Raw genomic sequence first — 21,795 nt, forward strand, 5'->3', positions numbered from 1 at the left:
CTGCCAGAGTCAAGAAGGAGCAACAAAGCCCTGTGGGTAAAGAGGAATGGGGTCTAATAGTCCCGTCCTATTCATTGCTCTAGAGTCAGCCCCCCACTTCAAATCCCAAGCCTTCTGGGGGTTGACGGTGCCAATTAGCACGTTTATTATCAGCTTCCCTGTCTTTAGCGCTTAATTTTTTCCTTTCTCCACTCTGCCAAGTCAATTATCACTCGTGTATCCATTGTCCACTTTCCAAAGCTGTGCGGCATCTTTTGTCTAGAGTTATTTTTCCCTCGTTGTGTGTCCTTGACGTCTTTCCTTGTTTAAAAGAAACGCCTTTGCCGTCTTTAGTGGCAATTCAGCGGGGTGGAAATGATGGCATGTGCTCGGTCTTTCACGAGTAACAGAGTCCAGAATGGGGGTTGAGGGGAAGTGGACGGGGCCAGTGACTGACCGGGGTACCAGTTACCATGTTTAGCGCAGCACCCTGGCTTGACTCCTAAGCTGGTCTGGTCTAGAGTCCGCTACGGGAGCAGTACAGTGACAGCTCTGGTAAACCCAACCAGGGCCATGGCGCTGCCTCAGGAAGCCAGCGATGTCTGTTCCAGGGATTCAAGTTGGTGTGAGAAGAAATTACATAAATTCGGGGCACAATATTCTCCTCTGCTCCGGTCATTCCCAGAAGGGAATTTCACTGAGTTAAGACTTGTGAGAAAAAGTCCCCTCTCCCCTCCTGTCCCCTTCCCTATCATCCTGTGCCTAAAGACCAGGCTAGCTTGTATATGTGCATCATTTACTCAACAGACTCTGACGAATATCTATAGTGTGCAAGCCACTGGTGAGGCTGGGGGTTAAAAAAAAATTAAATATGATCCTGACTTCTGAGAGACAATAATTTCACTGGCCAAAAAAAAAAAAAAATATTTTAAATAATATAAGAGCCGGCCCTGTAGTGCAGAGGGTGACCGTTTACACAAGGCCCTGATTTTGACTCCCAGCAATTTAAATGATAATAAGAAGATAACTCTATCATATTAGTTACTTTTCTCAACCCTGAGACAAAAAATACTTATCAGAAGTAACTTGAGAGGAGGACAGATTTTTCTGGGCCCCTGGTTTTGAGGAGTTTTAGTCCATCTCGCCGAGGAAGGCGTGACGGCAGGAACAGCCCAGTTCGTGTTGGCAGGACTTCGAGGCAGCTTGTCCTGCCCAGGCATCTGACCAGGAACCTGAAGACGCTAAGACTGAACCAGGGCCAGGCATAACCTTCCAGTACCACCCTCTGCCAGCTAGACCCCATGTCCTAAAGTCGTGTCCCACCCCCCACCCCACCCCCACCCACCCCCGCCAAACAGCGCCACCAGCTAGGATCAAGTTTTCAAATACATGAGCTTATGAGGGACATTTCAGATTGGAATCATTGCAAACACAGACCCAGACCCAGACAGTGGCCATCTTGGTCATTCTTCCACATTTTATGCCAAGGACTGAAGGGCTGTCTTTTCACCTGCATGTGACCGGAGCTGTCAATTTTCCAGACCGCGGGGATGGAATAACGGAGAAATGCAATGTAGGTCAGACCACACAGTTTCTAGCCCACGCCTCTAAGCAGGGTTTTTGAGTGGAGAGGGCGGCCATTAGCAGATATGAGGCCTAATAAAGAAGGTGAAACCTGTCCTTTGGGGAACTGTTTTGTTTTGAGACAGGGTCTATCTATGTAGCCCAGGCTGGCCTGGGACCGGCTGAGGAGCTCCGCTAGCATTAGCCCCTGGGACGCTCACAGGTGGTGGCCACTATGTTGCCATGGCATGGTTGTCTTGGCTGTAGCTGCTCCGTGACTTTCCACGAAGCCCAGCAGAGCGAGAGTAATGGAATAGTTGAGTGGATTAGGAAGACGTCTGCCAAGGGCCTGGTACATTACACTTCACAATCGCATCCGTCAGCGTGTGAGGGGTAGGGAGGCCTGTCTGGATCAGACAGTGGTGACGCCCTACTCCCAAGCTGTGCCCCAGTCCTGTAATCATCGTCTCCGCTAGGACGACATCCTGTGACCCCTTCTCCACCTGCTGACTAGAGTCGACACACGTGAGCCCAGAACTTCCTCAGTAGGGACACCCTGCGGTCTCTCGAGCATCAGTGTGCGGTTGTCTATGGGTGGCCGAGTCAGGACCTGAAGAAGGGGTTGTCTTGCATTCATTCCCCTTGGCTGCTCTGTGTCAGAGCAAACACAGGTGGATTCGGGTCTGGAAATGAATTCAGGTGAATTTTTCGACTTCAATAGGTTTTTGGTTTTGGTGTGTGTGTGTGTGTGTGTGTGTGTGTGTGTGTGTGTGTGTGTGAAAGTATGCATGCATGTGCATGTGGAGAGAAGATAACTTCAAGTGGCAGCATTCCTCAGGTACCATCACTATATATATATATATATATATATATATATATAGTATACTTTATATATACTTTATATATAAAGTATACTTTATATATATATATATATATATACACACACACACACACATATATATATATATAAAGTATAATTTTTTTGATAGAGTCTCTCATTCACCAAGTAGATAGGATGAGTAGCCAGCAAGGCCCAGGGTTTGCTGAGTCTGTTCATCTCGGCCTCCCGAGTGTTGAGACGACAAACGCATGTCACCACACTAGGCTGTTTTACATGGGTTCTAGGTGTCAAACTCAGCTCCTCACATTTGCAAGTACTTTACGTACTGAGCTATTCCTCTGCCCCCTCAACAGGCTGCCTTAGAAAGCGTGGGGGTTCTCCACAGCAGGGGCAACCATCAGTGCTCCTCAGGGCTGAGAGCGGTTGCCTGAGGTGGGAACGCTGGAGTAGAGAGAGGCTTTCTCTAGATGAGCTCAGGAATGTTTGAAATGGGCTTCAGCCTCTACTGAAGTGAGGGTGACTGAGACCAGCCTCGCTCCCTTCAGGAGGCTATGGAGGCTCAGAAAGGCCTGTCTGTGTAGCCACAAAGCTCCTGTGGCAGTTGGCGATTGGGAGGCTAGAGTCACATGACCTGCCTGACCTTGCACACATCTCTGGGGGCAGCCCCAACCATGCCCCTCTGCAAGGACAATCTCCAGGGCACGCCCATGCACATGCTTTTTCCCTGTGGGTGCCTGGGATGGTAGGGATGCTCTTCTCAGCGGAGGGGACCCCTCGAAGGATCTTCTTTATTCTGCGAGGCACTGCTCATGCCTCAACATTTCAGTGTCTCTGTGCATCATTTCCTCCTTTCAATGCTTGTGCATGTGGAAACCATTAAACTGAACCAGAGGGTCCGTGAGACGGCCCGGAAGAACCAGCTCACAGTCAGAAATGACAGCAATAATGGAGGCGTTTATGTCAGGAGGGAGAGGTATGAACACATTATAAAGGCCACGACGAAGGGTGCCATGCTAACCCAGAAACCGCTCAAGCCGTGGGGAAGCCCGGTCATTCAGTGAGGGTGGGTGTTTCCTTTAACAGACTGCCACAAACCTAAATCAATATAAATGTGTCATCTTATAGTTTTGGGGGGTCAGAAGAAGGGCGACATGAATTTGATGGGCTGCTCCTCTTTTCAGAGCCTCTAGGGACAGAGAGGCCTATCTCCTTGCCCATTCTGTCTTGTAGACTACAGGGATGTCCAACCTTTTGACACTATGACATGATGTGGGCTGTGGTCATCTACAAATGTGTCGGGCCACATTCATTACTATCCAGGGATGCAAGGAGCCCATGGGCTCCATGGGGCTCACCTGCTCTGGAGGCTCCTGCTCTGCCTGACTCTGACCTCTGCTTCCCTATCACATTTTTCTGGTTAGCGCTCCTGCCTTCCTCTGTTATTGTAAGGCCCGGCATGTTACATTGGATACAAATGAAGAGTTCAGGGGAACTCCCTTAATCATATTAGTGCATCCTCACAGACTGTGGAAGTTTGATCTTTTTGGACACTTTGGGGAGAGGATATTATTCGGTCGGTACACTGACCTTCTCAACCCATGTCTGGCTTGAATCTTTTTTTTTTTTTTTTAACCTATACATCTATGTGGGTCCGGTCTGAAGATGCCCAGTGTTAGTCCCAAAACAGGCCTCTCAAATGGGGGTGCTGCTGACAATGTTGTGAATGACAGTCTGGACGCAGCCCAGGCTGGACTCCGACTGGTAAACAGAAGGATTGCTGCAGGATAAACAACGGCTTAACAACAGCATTCCTCAGCAGCAGGTTTCTGTTTGTCAAGAAAAGCCTTCGCTTCCCTTATCCACCCCTCTAGCTGACTACCATGGCAATGGGCATCTCGTTGCCCATTAACCCAAACGGACCTGAAACAGATCAAAGACTCGGTGCTAGTTCCCAGGCTGTCCTGCCCGGGAGTCCCCCTCCCCTCCCACTACTCTGTTCCCCGGGCTGTTCCAGCTTACACACCTCCTCTCTCTGCAAACCTGTCTCCTTAAAACTCACAGATAGCCCTGGCACTTTGAATTTCCCAAATAAACCTTTCTTGCCGCCCGCGGAGTGGGTTAGTCTGGTGGTTTCGCTGGGTTCTTGCTCGCACCTGGTAAACACCTCTCTGTGCTCTGAGTATCCACTGGAGGGTTCTCAGGGTTCCTCCTGGGTCTTGTTTCTCCCCGCAAAGGGTTTGTGGAGCCCACGGGGGTTTTCCAGTGGAGCCAGATGCATCCTGGCTCTGTGCCAGAGTCTGTACCATTACCAGGGGGCATTGACACTGCGCCCTGGGCTTCCGCCATGGTCTCTGAGTTCCCGGAAGATCTTGTAACACACACAGCCGCAGCACAGGAAGCCAGGAGAGGGTGGGAGAACAGCACAGACCCGAGTGAGGCTGTGAGCTTTCTATGGTAAGTCTCTCTCTCAGTTAGGGCTTCTATTGCTGGGAAGAGACACCATGACCACGGCAACTCTGAAAAAGGAAAACATTTCCCTGAGGTCGTGGCTTACAGCTTCAGAGGTTTGGTCCATTGTCATCATGGCAAGGAGCATGGTGGCTGGGAGTGTGGCAGCGTGCAGGCAGACCTGGTGCTGGAGAATTCTGCGTCTGGACCCAAAGGCAACAGGAAGTGAACTAAGACATTCGGTCGTATCTTGAGCATATATGAGACCTTAAAGCCCGCCTCCACAGTGACACACTTCCTCTAACAAGACCACACCTCCTCCAACAAGGCCACGCCTCCTAATAGTGCCACTGCCTTTGGGGGGGCCATTCTCTTTCAAACTGTCACAGTCTCTCTCCAAGGAAGCTGTGGAGTTTTCTTCAGCACAGTTTGAAAGCAATTCGGAGGTGACCTGCCTGGCCTTCGAGGGCACATTGGTTATTTTTCTTGTTGTGACAGAACACCACACAGAAATGAAGGGTGGAAAGATCTCTTTGGGCTTCCAGTTGAAGGGGTGCTACCCACCGCAGTGGGGGAGGCATGGCGGTAGAGCTGCCGCTCCTCTGGCTGGTATGGCAGGAGCAGGCTTGTCCAGGAAGCAGAGAAGTCAAACAGGAACCAGACAGGAGCCACTCAGCCCCTCCCGCCCCCCAGTACCCAGTTTCTCTAGCTAGACCCCCCCCCCCCCCCGCCGCTATTCCACGACTTCCAGCTGGGGACTAAGCGCGTGGACATACGAGCCTGTGGGGGACAGGTCACGTCTATGCCGTGACCACTAGCATCTGTCATTGAGACAGAAAGGCACTTAGATGTCTCCTTCACTTTTTAAGAACCTCTCTGCTCTTTCTAGGGCTGGGCTGGCTGGTGACAGCCTCTGACTGAATGTCACTTTGAGCCCACGTGCCTTGCCGATCCCAGACCCTATATTACTACATCTCTTCCCCGTTGTATCTCCTCTGTCTCTCCTTCCCTTTGGTCCCACTCTGCGTGACAGAGTACGCCAATTTATTCAGCATTTGGTGCTTTTTAAACAGTATTCTCCGTGATTAGTATGACATCCTGATTTTTATAATTTAATGTTGCCATGCATCCTGGGCTATCAGTTCCCCCAAAAGACGGTTAGATAAGATAAGGCTGTCAATTAAAAAGGAAAAAAAGTTCCAAACTAATGAGATCAGAATCTATGGAAAGAAGCAGGTTCTGCTTTGAGAGTTTGAACCCTGCAGACAAATTCTAGAAAGAGGGCCAAGGAAATAGGTTTAGTGGACAAAAGTGCTTGCTGAAGGAGCCTCATGAGTTGAGATCAGATCCCCAGAACCCATGTAAAAACCTAGATGCTTGTGTTCCGTCTCAACCCCGGGACAAATGGCTCACTAGGTGCTTACTAACACATCAGAACTGATGCTGGCCTGCCCTATGACCTTCACTTAGGCGTCATGATACATATGTGCCCCCGTTCACACACACTATGTACACCACTCCCCAAACATACACCTGCGCGCACACTTAAATAATATTGAATTAAAATAAATTTAAAAAAAAAATAGAAAAGGATCGCTGCTCTTTGTGGTAGAATAAGTAGTTCTCAAACAGAACTGGGAAGCATGTGTGCAAGCCTTCGGCAGAGCCAGTATCTAAGGGTGCAGGGCTGATCTGTAGAGTTAGGAAGGGGACAGAGCGGGGTGTCCTGCAGGCCAGAAGGTCACCCGTGTTAAGTGCTCTGAGTTACGGGCAGGAAGGCCATGTGACCTCTCAGGAAGGCTCAAGCCTGAGCTCTGAAGCTGGCCTGAGGGAGCCTGTCACAGCTCCGAAGGAAGGAAGGTAGTCAATCCACAAGGGCTTTTCACCGGGAGAAAAAGGTGTCTACTTCCCAGCCTCCCTGACTCCCTTGGCTGCCCCTAGAGGCCAAACCTGTCTCTGCCTCGCTCTGCCGCTCAGCCGCTCCTGGTAGCTTCTCACCTTTCATCTTGCTTCTTCTTGGGGCACTCTGCCAGCTACCCTTCCCCCTCCAGCCTTCTCGTCCCCCCTGGTGCCTCTCCATCAGCCCTCCCGCCCCTCCTCACGTCCCCAGCTGTGGGCTGAAGAATCGGCTTTGGCAGCCCTCTCCAGCCCCTCCCCCGGCTCTCATGAGTATTCCATGCCAGCGGTTGTGATTGATGGCTGCTCTCTCTCTCCAGTTTCAGGGCTTCCGGTACATCTCTGCGCCCCCAGCCCACCCTCATGAGCCCCCACACTTTTGCACGCCTCTGTGCTTTCCCGGCAAGGGCTGTGAGGGCAAGGGGATCCCAGCTGAGAGGTAACCTGGGAATCTAGCCTGGACCTTGAATAAACTCAGGGGAGTGGGAGGGGAAAGGAGCGACTGGGAGCGGTTACGTGAAGAACTGGAGACATCAGGCTCCCTGAGACCTGACTGAGCCATGGAGGAGGGGGGAACCATTTCTGTCTGAGAGCTCACGAAGGGAACTGCTGATGGGAACAGACTTCACCTCACAGACCCTATTGGAATCAACCCTTAAAGATGCATGCTGGGAAAAGGAAGCACTTGCTTTCAGCTTGGTAAGAAATGCCTCATTGCTTACGAGTTTCCCTCGTGCTGTCGTTGACCCAGCTCCACACTGAGCTGGTTGACTTGGACTTCCTGATGCCTCTTCCTGCAGGAGACCCCAGCCTCGCCTACAGGAGACCCCAGCCTCGCCTACCAGGCTTTCTGGGGGAGGGGAAGCTAACCGTTGAGTGGTATGTGTCCACACCGCCAACTGCTTTCTTCTCAAAGGTCCACTAGCTGAAGCAAAGCTGAGGAGGAGTATGAGAGGCCCCTGGGGAGGGAAGCCAGTGGGGGGGCATGCTGGAGTAGCTCCAGCTGTGGGCCAGCGTCCGTCCCTCCCTCCTCTGTTCCATTGCCTGCCTTTTGTGTCGCGGCCGACAGCCTGGCACGGAGGGATTCTTTTCAGCCCGTGTGCCAGGAGGCTGCTACACTTCTCTCCAAATCATGAGCTTCGGAGAACGTTTGCCTTTTCTTCTTCCTCTCCTTTCTTTCTTTCTGTTCAGTTCTGGGGGCTGAACATTCAGCACCCTAGGCGCCTGAGCACAGACCTATAACTCCAACCCTGTTCTTTGAATTTGAACTGCTCTGTGCCTCAGTCTCAGCTCCCTGAGTCGCTGGTATCACAGACACGTGCCACCACGCCTGGCTTTGCTGGCTTGTTGGTTTTGTTCACTGTGTGCCCAAGCCATGCTTCCTTAAGCATTATGAGTATTCGTCATTAAGGTAATGCTTATACTAATCCTGTGTGACAGACACTGTTTTACAGGCAGGCAAGAGAGGCAATCAAAGGGTTAAGTGCCCGGCCTACATCCAGGCAGCTGGAGAATGGCAGATCTGAATTGGAACCTGCTGTGTGGCTCCAGACACAGGTTCTCAATCACTGTCACGCCACATCTCACCAGGGCTCTCTTTGTCCCTTGGTTTCCTTGACAAACAAGAAGTCACTCCCCACCACACACACACCCCGGGTTGGAGTAGAAGCAGGAGAGTAGGGTCGGGAGTCAGGTTCTGAAGGTTCTTGAGTAGAGGCTTCTAATTAACATATGGAAGAAACCAGTTGGCGAAGAGGATAGAATCGCTCATCCCCGGCTGACATTCTAGGTGCACACAGGCCCAAGTACAAGGACACAGGGAACCTGGGGATCGTAATAATACTAAAACGAACACCCCTAGGTGGAGATTTAATATAATTGGGGGCGGGGCGGGGGGGGGTGATGCATGAAGTTGTATGTAGAACTAAATGTAACCCACGGAGCAGATACAAGGAGCAGCACATGGCCCCCCAAGCCTCTGTCTGCCATGTGACATAAAAGTTCCAGTCATCTGTGCACTAAGTTGTTACACAGTGTTGGTGCTCCAGCCTCTTGGAAGCTAGTATCCCTTAATAAACTGCTCCAAGTGTGTCTGCTCAGTTCCCTGCTCCTGGAGGCCTTCCGGGGTGCCCTCTGAACCCTAATATCTGGTGGCAAGGAGGAACCCTGACAGCTAACTGGAGCACAGGTTGGAGGGGCTGTCGCCTGGGGACCCCGCGCTCTTATGTGTTCAGAGGTCCAGTTCCACATCTTTCCGAGGAAGGAGCGAGGTAGATGAGGAGTTTACCTCTCTGCAGCCATGCGTGCTCATGACGGACGCTCCATGGCTTTCTCAGCCAAGCCTGGGCCCAGCTGGCACTGTAGCTGCCTGGATCCCCCCTTGAGGATTACCGTGGGAGAGGGAGGAGGGAGGAAGACCCCCCTCAGCAGAAAGGTGATTAGATGGCCTGCTGGAAGGGAGCGTCGCGCAGTTGGCTTTGGTTGTGTCCTTCCATGAGGGAGACAGCAAGGCCTTGGACAACCATCTCAGCAGAGTCATCTACATGACAGGCTCAGGAACAGGCTGCTAAGGGCTGTTCCTGCCTAGCGGAGGCGACCCAAGTGAGTCTTCTGCTGTGCGTGTGGGAACAGACTCCAGCTCCCTCTGAATAACCTGGAGACGGGTGTAACCCAATTAATGGGTTTAAATGGGCCATTTTACTTCAGAGTCAGGAACAGCCAGGCATGGTAAGACACACTTGGACTCCCAGCACTCAGGAGGCAGAGGCACGGGCATCTCCTGGAACTCCTACCAGTCTGAGCTGTACAGCAAGACCTCATGTCAAAACCCAAGCAAACAAGCATAGCTGGACCAGGGAGCTTAAGACTGAGCCGATTTTCTCGATGCTGTGACTAAGCTTTTTATGTTGATCGCTTCTGAAGGCGGAATAAGTCTTGTAAACAGCTTTTCGTACTTTGTCAAACAGGGTCTCTCTACATAGCTCTGCCCAGCCCCAAGTTTCATCAATCCTCCCGCCTCTGCCCGCTGAGTGCCGGGATTGTGGGTATAGGCCACCAACTTGGCTATCAGTGTTTAAAACCCTTACACACACACACACACACACACACACACACACACACACACTCAAATTAGCACTGCTTGTTAGGATTCATGAGCAATGAAAGCATTAATGCTGCTCTTATATCCGGGGTGTTTGAGATAAAATCATTTTAGCAAGTAGAATTTTATTTTTTAAAAAAAGTCGGGGGGGGGGTGGGAGGAGGAAGGAGGAGGGGGGACCTGTGGATAGTATGTGGAGTGAGTAGAAAATTTCTTAATAAAGAAAAATGAAAAAAAATACTTAAAAAAAAAAGACATGAACCCCACAGGTAGACATGGGCTTCCGGGAAGCCAGAACCCTCAACCTAGAAAGCAGTGGGGAGCCCCTGAAGTATTTGATCTCTCATCTTCGCCTCTTGCTATGTATCTGATTCATTGATTTTTCGGCGGAATTGTTTCGTCTGCATGGACAGCTCAAACTTGGTCCCCTGCAGCCCCAACAGCGCTCCACGGAGCGGTCTGCCTGTTTCCCTTGCAAGCTCTCTTCCCATTCAGATACGCAAGGCAGGATTCCTTTCAGCTCAGGCGAAAGTGGGTGTCGGTTTCCTGTCACTGTGGGCCCCCAGGTCAATAAAACAAAACAAAACCCCAACAACAACAACAACAACAACCCACTGTAGATCAGGTAGACATTTCCCAAGATCTCCCCAGGAGACAAAGATTTGCAGCCACAGGGCACTCGCGCTGCTTGGGGAGGTCAGCGGGTAGGGCACGGGGAAGCAAGTAACCTGGACTGGAGTCAGGAGAGTCAGTCACCAGCTCCGGACGCCATGCCCGATGAGTGGGTCAACAATGCCCTTGCTGACTCAGCCTGAGGCTGGCCAGGGTTTGCTCTGCTCTCCTCTACCCTTCCAAGGGTCTAGAGAACAAAGGCCTATTGTCCAAGGGCATTGCCCAAGGAGGCAGAGGTGGTGAATTCCACCAGAGGGCTCTCCTCAAAAAGACTTGTTACCCTTTCTGACAGTACCAAGGATTCTCTCTGGAGAACGTTCTTTGAGCACATAGGGTCTGCTGATCTCAGCTTCACATTCTGTCCAAAGAAAGCATAATCCTTTAGGACCTCTGAAGGTGAGAAGGAGTCGAGTTGGGCGATGGGGAGTGAGGTCCTGACCTGTGACATCTGACCCCTTACCTCGAGATGACCTGACTATATACTGGACTCTCCCGGCTGGAGTCCAGACACAGCTCTGTGTGGTCTGCAATTCTGACACCAGGTGATGTTCTTCTCCAGGAATGCTTTTCTCTCTTCCCTCTGACTGGAGTGTTAGCTGGAGCCACCCCCCCTGACTGCCTGGGAGCTACAGGGACAGCTGACTCGATGAGCTCTGACCTCTCCGAATTTTGCCAGGAAAGCTGCTTGCTGAATTGGAGAGGACAGCAGTGAGGATGTCTGGTTCTGGGAGGCAGGGAGCCGAGGAGCAGGACATAGTAAGATTGTGCCATTCACTTTCTCTTCTTTCCTCTAGCTCACACACACACACACACACACACACACACACACACACACACACACACTACCTCCCAGAGAACATTCCAACATGAGTGGAGCCTGCAGACTGCAGTCCAGTGACACTGGACTCTTCCTGTCCTGGAACTCAGTGAGCTCCTGCCTTCCAGTCTTGGTTTGTTCCACTGTCTGCTCTTGGGAAGCACAGTCAGCCTCCAAGCCTCCATCCATCTCCTGGAGTCTCCCCGTCACTCATGCCTCCAAGTCAAATGAATTCTTCCAATACGCCTTCCCTGACAGACACCAAGGCATGGCTCCCTCCGGGATGCCCGATCACGGCATTCTGGTTGTGCCGGATCACAGCATTCTGCTCACTACTTTCACGAGTCTTATTCGCACTCCTATGCGTGTATATGTCTGTTAAAAATAAACACCAGCCCTGGCAAATATATATATATATATATATCATGGTGTGGATTCCATGGAGCAGACACTGAGTCTGTTGGTTTCACCTCTGAACTTCAGCACCCTGGCTGGGCCTCCTGGGTCAAAATTAGGGGTCTAGAAATGAAGTAAGACAAACAGCATAAATGTAGGTTCATGTCACGAATGTCACCTCATTGTCCATTATGCAAGCATGTAATTTCACTTTCTTGTGCTGAAACTCCGCTTAGCTCATGGTTAGCTCCCCCTCGACACGGCTGTTAGGGTCGTCAGTCACTTCTGTTATCCTCTGAGCAATTTCAGAGCTCTTTCTCACCTCTTCTCCCTCTCTCCCTCCATGCACTCATAATTCCAAGGGTCTGCATGTCTTCCCGATGCTGAAGGGTCTGAACGTCTTCCCGATACTGAAGGAGAGGCTCTCGCTCCTGTCAGTCTTCCCTGGACCTCTGCCTGCTCATGTTCTTGACTCTTGCTGTTCTGCCCTTCACCACATGAATGACTTCTCGGGGAGAATCTGAGAGACAGTGCCTTCCAGGCTCTATCTTCAGCTCAGCTCTTGCCACTCTGCCTTTCTCTGGTCCGGTGCTCACTCGGGAGTCATCTGCTCTGACACTCGGTCCCCCGCGCTCATTTTGGGGTGATACTTCAGCAGCCCTGCAAGCTCTCGTCTTGGCTAACTTGTCCCGCGTTGTCTCATTCTCTGGCCTTTTCCCTAAAAAACCTCTCCTACCCCAGTCTCCTCTGCGCTCTCTTGTACCCCTTTGTTATAATTTCAAAACAGCGGGAAGGAGTCATCCATACAACAGAGTTCTCACCTGGAGGTTCAGTGGAAGGCGAGAGAGAAGGGGCAGAGACCAGTCCCTGGGGACAAGAGCTGCGGAAGAGAAAGAGACAGGAGGTGGGCAAGGCCCGCCCGCCTTTTATAAGGAAGCATAGCGAATGCGCACAGGGGATGCTCTTAGTGGCCGCAGCTGAGGTCTATACCTGTCGGGACCCTAAGGGCAGGCCAGTGCAGATGCCTGAATGCTAACACTCATCCCCTTTACAATTCAGTTTGGTCCCTCTAAGGATGAAAGAAATGCTTCCTTTTTGTGAGCGGAACGGGTTTTACATCTTCTGGTTTTGTTTGTTTGTTTGTTTTTGTTTTTGTTTTTCGAGACAGGGTTTCTCTGTGTAGCTTTGCGCCTTTCCTGGAACTCGCTTTGGAGACCAGGCTGGCCTCGAACTCACAGAGATCCGCCTGCCTCTGCCTCCCGAGTGCTGGGATTAAAGGCGTGTGCCACCACCGCCCGGCACATCTTCTGTTTTTAAACACATTCTCTGTGTCCTAGTAAGCAAGGCCGCCTGGAGGCAGCGTTGGTGTGGGGAAGACAGTATCTTTGCCCCCTTTCTACCTCAGCGTGCTCATCAGCATTAACAGAGCATCTGCAGAGCTTCAGAGAGTAATAGGCCATGTCCTTTCCATTCTCAAGTTCTAAACATTTTGAATTTTGAGTCTATACCTCAGGAACAAGGGGTGGGGCAGCAGCATGCAAAGATCACATTCTAACCCAGTCCCTGTCCAGACAAGATGCAGGGTCCTTGAAATACCTTAGTAACAGTGGAGAGTCACGTGCACTTGAGAGGTTGAGGCTGGGTGGCATGTAGAGTTAGGGAGATAGAGGAACGGAGGATAACACCCTGGATTCACTCCAGCAGCTGAGTACTGCGTAGACTAACTGTGTGGACTGAGGCCATGCGGGACAGACGTAGGGATGACTATCAAGCCCTGGTTTTGCCCACATTAAGTTTGAGATGTTTGTGAGAGACCTCCTAGGGAGGGATGCCAGGCAGATAATTAGATTTCTGAGATTAGTTCTCAGCGGAGAGATCTACAAGGTGATATCAATTTAGAAGATGTCATCGGACAGATGGTGCTAAATGATGGAAATGGACCGCATGGAGTCTCAAGTGTTTGGGTGGGGCTCAGGCTTTGCTGTGTGGTCCTAAAACTATCTGGCTCCACGAACTGGATGAAGAGAGCTCTGGCTCCAGCTGGCTGCTCCGGGGCTTCTCAGGACACAGCAGGTTGAGTATGGATGCCCTAGTAGCTGCTACGGCTCAATCTATAGACTGGATTGGCCTGGTGGTATGTCGCAGTCCCCAACTGGGCATAGTAATTAGGATGGGCTCGATCTTTTGAGCAGCAGGAGGCAGAGGAATGCTCACAGCTGAATGGGATGGGTGAAGGAGGCGTTTCCAGGTGAGAACGAGGTGCTGAGACCTGGGTGGTGTTAATCGTTCTTCAAGCTTCAAGGCTGAGGTGTGGTACAGGAAGTAGAGTCCCCAAAACTACTGTTTCATGGACCAAGGAGAGCCTGGAACCATATACCTGAACATTTCTCTCCTGGAGGATCTCAGAGCCACGTGGCAGTATCCCACACGTGTCCTTATAGACGCAGAAAGGCACAGGCATCCATCTCAGAAGGCATGGCATTTAGGGAAGTCAGTTCAGTCTTCCCCTATCATTTAAAGGAGTTCCGTTGAGGGCATTAAAGGCATCCGAATGTATAGCCCAAGTCACATTAATTAAATCCTTACTCCCCTCCTGTCCACACACCCTTTACATTACAGCTGCCCTGGGGTCGCCATTCTCAAACCCACCCCCACCCTAGTAACCCCACCGGAGATCCTTCTTAGCCCCATCTCCCTCACCTACCTACCTACTGCCACCCCAGCTTCTTATCTGCCACCATCACTTCCTCCCCCCTCCTCTCTCCCTCTCACCTCTCTCTCCCTCCCTGCCTCCCTCCCCCTTCCCTCTCCCCTCTCCCTTCCTTTTCCCCTCTCTTTTCTCCCTCCCCATCTCCTTGCTCCCTTTATTATGGATATGGGCCTGACCTCTATATACAGATATTCCTTGGCTTACTTTCCGGTTATATCCTGCTAAACCCATTTCAACTAGAAAACACGATAACTTTACAATGCATGTAATATCCCTAATCTACTAACACGGTCGCTTAGCAACGCGGTTTTTATATATAATTATATTATAATTATCCTTTGCTGCCTTCGTCATTGTGGGGTGGACTGGAAGATGCATGTTGCCTATAGGACATACTGCTGGTCAGAGACCAGGTTATGGTTCAATTTGATCACTACTGAGTACTTATGGCTTTTGCGTCATCATGAAGCCAAGAAATGACAAGGAGAACCATGGTACTTCAGGGACAGTCTGTATATAATAAAGGAAGTTAGGGGGAGCAATGTTGCCTTGTGTGTGAGAGAAGTTAATGGAATGAGGAGTATTTCAGCATCAGCTCCCAGTTAAGTCAAATTGTACTTCGGCGACTCATTTGCACGTCTTCAAGATCTTCCAGTGTGTTATTTTTTATCTTTGTGTGCATGTGCAAGCATTTTCATGTGTGTGAGTGCAGATGCTCAGAGGTCAGAGGACAACTGTGAGGGTTGGTCCTCACCTACCTTGTTTGAGACAGCGTCTCTTGTTGTGTGCTGCTGCGTAAGCTGGGCTACCTGGACCACAAGCTTCTGGGAACTCTCCTGTCTCTGCCTCCCCTAGGAGTGCTGGGATTATATTGTGCCCAGCTTTCCATGGGTTTGGGGGAGCCAAATTCAAGTCCTCATGCTTGCTTAGGAAGAACTCCACTCAGTGAGACATTCCCAGTCCTCTACTATGTTCTTATGAATCCACTTTGAAATGGGAGTAACCTCAGGTTCAGAGAAAAGTGGTGTGGCCAAAGCCGCGGAGCTCTAACAAAGACGGAAGACCAGAACTGCGTCCCAGCATGAGGGTAGGTGAGGCGTAGGATCTGTCCTCTTCTCCCGTCTCCCCTCTCTTCCTTCTCCACAGGAGGACAGAGACAGTCTCGCCCTTGGTCAGGAAAGTGGGTAACAAAAAGAAGCAGAGCCGTTCTGGCTCTGAGTCTCCTTATCTGTAACGCAAAGGGGCCAGAACAGATGGCATCGGATCAGATTCTGTGAGTGTTGGCATAACCCATGGAAAACACAGCTGCCTCTCCTGACCTGGTGCTGACGTGGCCACGTGCTTAGAGAAACACTGCCAGACACCCCCCAAAGTAACCTAGAGAGAGATTTGGTCTCTGCGAAACTCTCTGAGAGAGTGAAAGTCATCAGAATTGAAATGGACTGACTTTTGTCAAGCCCTGGCTAGCTAGAAGGAGAGAAGGAAGACAGGAAGGAGGGATGGAAAGAGAGGAGGATGAAGGAAGAGGAGAAGGGGAAGACAGGAGGAGAAAAGGAGGAAAAGAAGCTAGGTTTGGGGGCTCATGGTGAATCCCCGCTAAGGCAAGACTGGTGTAATCCAGAGCTATAGAGTAAGATGAAAGGAGAGAGAGAGAGGGAGGGAGGGAGGGAGGGAAGAAAAAAGAAATAAAGAAAGGAAAGGAGGAAGGAAGGAAGAAAGGGAGGGAGGGAAGAAAGGAGGTGGGTCATGAAAAAGGGGTCCTCATGAATGTATGTGTGGTAACAAGAAATACAGAAGATGACTAAAGCCACAACCTTATAAAGAACATGACAAGGACATCTGTCCAGGAACCCTCTGTTCAACACCAGGCTGATGACATCCTTGTTATTCGTCCTTGGAGCAGAGGATTATTGTTTTAAAATATTTTATGTAAGCTTCCTCATTCTCTCCTCTGAGTACTTCCCCTGTCCGGTCCTCAAGGATAACATCTTCCCATTGCAGGGTCCACTGTTTCCAAATTAACCTCAGTGTTCTTTGGAGGATGTGTCTCATTACTATTCTGACTGCCACACACCAAAGGGATCTTTCATTCAAACCATGAATGAAACCCTTAATCCCATCCCTCCTCCTTCTCAAATACTGTCACTTCTTCCCAACTCCTAAAAGCTCCAGCCTCAGAATTTTCTCATCTTCCTTCTCTCGTTTCACTCTTGGGGTCTGTTTCCTTCCCCTCCACTAGTCATTCAGAGAGTTGCTCTCCAAGGACATCAGTCGAGCTGGTCAGGGGTCTCATCTCTCCTTTCCTTCACTCATTTAGCGGGAAGAAAGCTTTTCCAGCATGACTGCGATGGACAGAGAAGGCAGAGGCTGGAGGTGGAGGTGGAAAATGGAGGAGCTAAAGGGGAGGAGGGAGGGCAGAGGAGCTTCCCAGGAGCAGACCCAGGAGGCAGAAAGATGGGGACACTCCCCTCTTCTCATCCTCAGTCCCGTGGGAGTCCCCAGTGACTCTTGTCTGATAGGGGCAGGAATGTTCTGTTGTTTCTCCTGCTGAGAACTCCCTCATAGAATAGGGGGACCAAAAATGAATGAATGAATGAATAATAAAAGATAAATGAAAGAAAAGAGAGAGGGAGGAAGGAGGGGAAAAAGAGGAGGAAGGAAGTCAGGACAGGAACTCAAAACAGGGCAGGAACCTGGAGGCAGGAGCTGATGCAGAGGCCATGGTGGGGTGCTGCTTACTGGCTTGCTCACCACAGCTTGCTCGGCCTGCTTTTTTAAGAACCTAGGACCACCAGCCCAGGGATGGTACCAGCCATAATGAACTGGGTCCTCCTCCATCAATCACTAATTAAGAAAATGCCCTACAGCTGGATCTTATGAAGACGGTTTCTCAATGGAGGTTCCCTCCTTTCAGATAACTCTAGCTTGTGTCAAGTTGACGTAAAACTATCCAGCACAATGGGTACCTACACTTACATGCGCAATACCCACCCACCCACGATCATATAGACTTAATCTTTTGTTTGTTTGTGACTCCAAGAGATCCGCCTGCCTCTGCCCTGAGGGCTGGGACTAAAGGTGTGCACCACCATGCCTAGCTAGACATAATATTGAAAAGACTAAGAATAGCCGGGCGGTCGGGCGGTGGTGGCGCACGCCTTTAATCCCAGCACTTGGGAGGCAGAGGCAGGCGGATCTCTGTGAGTTCAAGGCCAGCCTGGGCTACCAAGTGAGTTCCAGGAAAGGCGCAAAGCTACACAGAGAAACCCTGTCTTGAAAAATCAAAAAAAAAAAAAAAAAAAAAAAAAAAAAAAAAAAAAGAATAAGAGGACAGCGGAAGAGGAGAGTAAGAGGAAAGAGCAGGCCCTAAGCACGTCCTGGGAGTTGTTCTTAGCGCCGCCAACCCCAGGAAGCTGATGTGATGACGATGGTTGTGACTGCTGGAGTTATAGTAGCAGGAGTGAGTACAAACTGCTCATTTGTACTCTTTCCTGTGTATCCTCCCAGCCTCAGCCCCCCAGCCCACACTCTGCCCCCGTGTGTGTGTGTGTGTGTGTGTGTGTGTGTGTGTGTGTGTGTGTGTGTGTGTGTGTGCTGGGTCTGGGTCTGGGTCTCAGACACCCTCTGCTGGGCATCCAGCAAGGGAAAGAATAGATGGAGATCAGCAGTCTGGGCTTCTTTGGTGTGTGTCTCATCAAGCCACAGCAGATGGAGCCCGTGACCTCTGGCTCACTCCAGGCAGGAAAGACTTTTGGACTTTTCCCAGGCAGAGGGGGTTGTGCAATGATTCCACGGCCTTGGCCTCTCTGACCCTCCCTTTGGCTTCTAGAGACTCATTGCCCTCAGAAATTCCTCCCACCGCCCTCTTCAGGGGATTTCCTTTCTCAGGGAGAACAGAATGACCTCTCTTTGGTTTTTCAAAGCTGCCTGGGAACAAGTCCTCCCAGAGCTGACCTGACTCTCATCACAGAACTCAAATGGAGTCCTTCTTCCCTGCGGGTCTCCCCTCTGCCGCTCCTTCTCCACCCCCAGCCACAGAGGCCAGGGCCATCTTCCAACCTGGATGCCTTCCCTCAGACATGGCTGGGAGCTGCAAACTAGAAGAAGCATCAGGCTGAAGGCTCAGACTGATCCAGGGAGCCCAGAGCAGTCAGTGGTGGTGCAGATCTGTCACAGAGTCCCTGGCCTGGTGGGGAAGGGAGGCAAAGGCGGTCTCAGGCCAGCAAGTAGCACAGGGAACTCAGTTTCCCACTCTGCCAGCTGAGCACAGAGTTTCCAGAACATAGGAACATGGCGAGGCTACAGAACAGCCAGGGAGCTTAAGGCCCAGGGAACAATGGCTGGCACATGAAAAGACCTGGGAATTGCTGTTACTATGCCATTTCTAATGAATTCTGACAAACACACACACACACACACACACACACACACACACACACATACATGTACAGGTGCATGTACATACATGTCCCCGTGGAAGCCAGAGGGTGAGGTCTGATATTTTTCTCAGTTAATCTCCAATATATATACTATATATATTATATATTATAATATACAATGATATATTATATATATATATATATATATATATATATATATATATATATATATATATATCATGAACCTGGAACAAGCTCCAGGGGTCCTCTTGTTTCTTCTTTTAACCATTAGGTTCTCTCAGTCTCTGGGCCTTCATTTCTCTTTTAATAAAGTAAGAGGGAAATGACGTCAACATTCCCTATTTTCTTCACTTCCTAAAATTTGCACAAAGCTGGGCATGATGGTGTACGTCTGTAATCCCAGTACTTGGGAGGTAAAGGCAGGAAGATCAGGAGTTAAGCTACATAGCAAGTTTGAAGCCAGCCTGAGCTATGGGAGACTTTTTTTTTTTTTTGGTTTTTTATTTATTTATTTATTTATTTATTTATTTATTTATTTATTTATTTATTTATTTATTTATTTATTTAAAGACAGGGTTTCTTTGTGTAGCTTTGGAGCCTTTCCTGAAACTCACTCTGTAGCTCAGGCTGGCCTGGAACTCACAGAGATCCGCCTGCCTCTGCCTCCTGAGTGCTGGGATTAAAAGCATGTGCCACCACTGCCTGGTGAGACTCTTTTTTTTTTTTTTTTAAGTATGTGTTTATCAGGTAAGACTGTGATTTCCAGCTAACTGTGATTTCCAGTGGATCTTGCTTGATATGAACAGGCCCTATGAGAAACTGCTTGGGCTCATTCAGTTAATCAGTGTTTTCTGAGTGTCAACAGTATCTGAAGTGTTCTGCTAAGGGCCGGGGGTGGGTCGGTAGAACAATAGATTAGGGAGGTGCAGTTCCTGTCCTCCAGAAAACTAGCAGTACCCCACACTCCTGGACAGCTCTGCACACACCTGCGCCTGGCCAGCTGGGAGGCCCGGGATGCCTGGTGCTACTGTGGCCTTTGGAGGTAACCTGGGGTTGTTGTTCAGCTCAGCCTATGATCCCCACAGACAAGAAAGAGACAGTCCGGGAGAGGCATGAGCGAGTGCAAGCACGCATGCACACATGCCTATGTGTGGTATGTGGGATGAATCCACTCTCTTTTCAAGATGGAGGGCCTGGAGGGGAGGAAGGGGCCAGCCCTCCCCTGCTCACATCACACAGAGCAGCCACTGATCTCAGGAAGGAGTCACAGCCCCAGACCCCCAGTGACACAGACACTTGGCTTGCCACCCACTCCTTCTCCATTGTTCACATGACTCCTGTGACCTGTGCCAAAATGAATACCAGATTCCGGGAAAGAAAGTTCCTGGGAACCAGAAACTATGGGGTTGGAGGGGACTCCTGTGATGTCACCGCCTCTTTTGAGAAATAATCCAACGTGCACATGCTGTGTGCACTTCAGAAACGGAACCCAAGAAGAGGAGGCCAAGCTCGTCCATCCCCTAGGGTGGCAAATTAATTTCAATAGTTGTTAGGAAGACAAACTCCGAAGCCTCTGAGCCTGGTGGTTCGCTCAGTTCCTAGGCTGCTGTGATATTTTTAAACTATTCTGGATGTGATGCTTTTAACTGGGCCGAATCACGTGCTGGTGTGTTTTCTGCGGATGGCACCCTGGGAAGGATCTAGAACTGATTGCTGAGCATCTTCCTCAACACCCGTGAAGCCTGTCTGGATGTTCAGAGTGTGGGGGACACTTGGGGTGGTTGAGTTTGTGCCTAATTTTCATCTCTTCAAAACAAGCATTCTGCTGGCATGCTTGACTTCGGAGTGCACGCCAGACGGCCACCACAGTGCCCTGGACGGCCACCACAGTGCCCTGGACGGCCAAGTGACGATGCTTTTATTTCTTATTTCTTATAACTGTCAGCAGTACAATTTTGTAGAGGTAAACTAATAATCTGTACAAGAGAAAATATATAATCCGTTGAAATGAAGGTGGTGTGTCAATTTAAGCTTTCTGTTGTTCTTTTAAGACAGGGCTTCACTCTGGGTAGCCCAGGTTGGCCTTGAACTCACAGCAATCTTTTTGCCTCAGCCTCCTAAGGATTGGGATCACAGGAGCGCACCCCCACACCTGGTTTTCTAAACTTGTGGGGTTTTGTTGGTTTTTAAATTCCTGTCTGAACTCAGAGATTCCCATGTGCTAGGGAAGCACTAATCTACATTGCCAACCTTAAAAGAAAAGAAAAGTGTGGGATGGGGAGCAGGCCTATTGAGATGGCTTAGTGGATAAGGGTGCCTACCACCAAGTCTAAGGCCCCGAGTTCAATCCCCAGGACCTCACGGTAGAGAGAACCAAGTCTACAAAGTTGACCTCTGACCTCCACATGTGTAGCCCCCCCAGGGCACTCCATTCTCCCCACATACCCCAAATAAGTAAAATGCAAGTTAAACTGTTGTTTATTTTATTTTATTTTATTTTATTTTATTTTATTTTTAAAAAAAAAACCTGTTTTGAGAGTGAGGCCTTACTATATTGACTCAGCTAGACCTGAACTTGCCATTCTGCTTCCTCGGTCTCCCAAGTGGCTGAGATTATAGCCATGTACCACCACCACCACACTCAGCCAAGTTCTTTTATTGTTGTCTGTTTATCATTCATTCATTTGTTCATTTATTTTGAGACAGGGTCTCACTATATAGCTCTGGTTGTCCTGGAACTCAGAGAGATCTACCTGCTTCTGCCTCCCAAGTGCTGGGATTAAAGGCGTGCGCCACCGTGCCAAGTTCTTTTTTTTTTTTCCCCATTATTTCATTGTTTTCTTAAAGTCTGCATGAGATGGTATTAGGAATTTTATTTGTTTATTTGTTTTTGAAACAGAGTTTCTCCGTGTGAGTCTGACTGTCCTGGAATTAGCTTTGTGGACCAGGCTGACCTCAAACTCAGAGGTCCAC

General features: G+C 49.9%; 1 protein-coding gene across 4 annotated transcripts in view; it reads left to right on the top strand.

Moving 5' to 3' along the window:
• Positions 1–21,795, top strand: part of Nmnat2 (nicotinamide nucleotide adenylyltransferase 2) — a 206,943-nt gene that overhangs the window by 125,245 nt on the left and 59,903 nt on the right. The window contains exon 1 of one of the 4 annotated variants that reach the window (XM_042258312.2): positions 7,143–7,426. The exons of the other annotated variants lie outside the window; for them this stretch is intronic. Coding sequence (XP_042114246.1) covers positions 7,393–7,426 — 34 coding nt within the window. The 5' untranslated portion in view covers positions 7,143–7,392. Of the gene's footprint in view, positions 1–7,142; positions 7,427–21,795 lie in introns of those variants that run through there. 4 annotated transcript variants of the gene reach the window in all.

Source organism: Peromyscus maniculatus, chromosome 11, assembly GCF_049852395.1.
Source record: "Peromyscus maniculatus bairdii isolate BWxNUB_F1_BW_parent chromosome 11, HU_Pman_BW_mat_3.1, whole genome shotgun sequence".
NCBI classification, from domain to species: domain Eukaryota; kingdom Metazoa; phylum Chordata; class Mammalia; order Rodentia; family Cricetidae; genus Peromyscus; species Peromyscus maniculatus.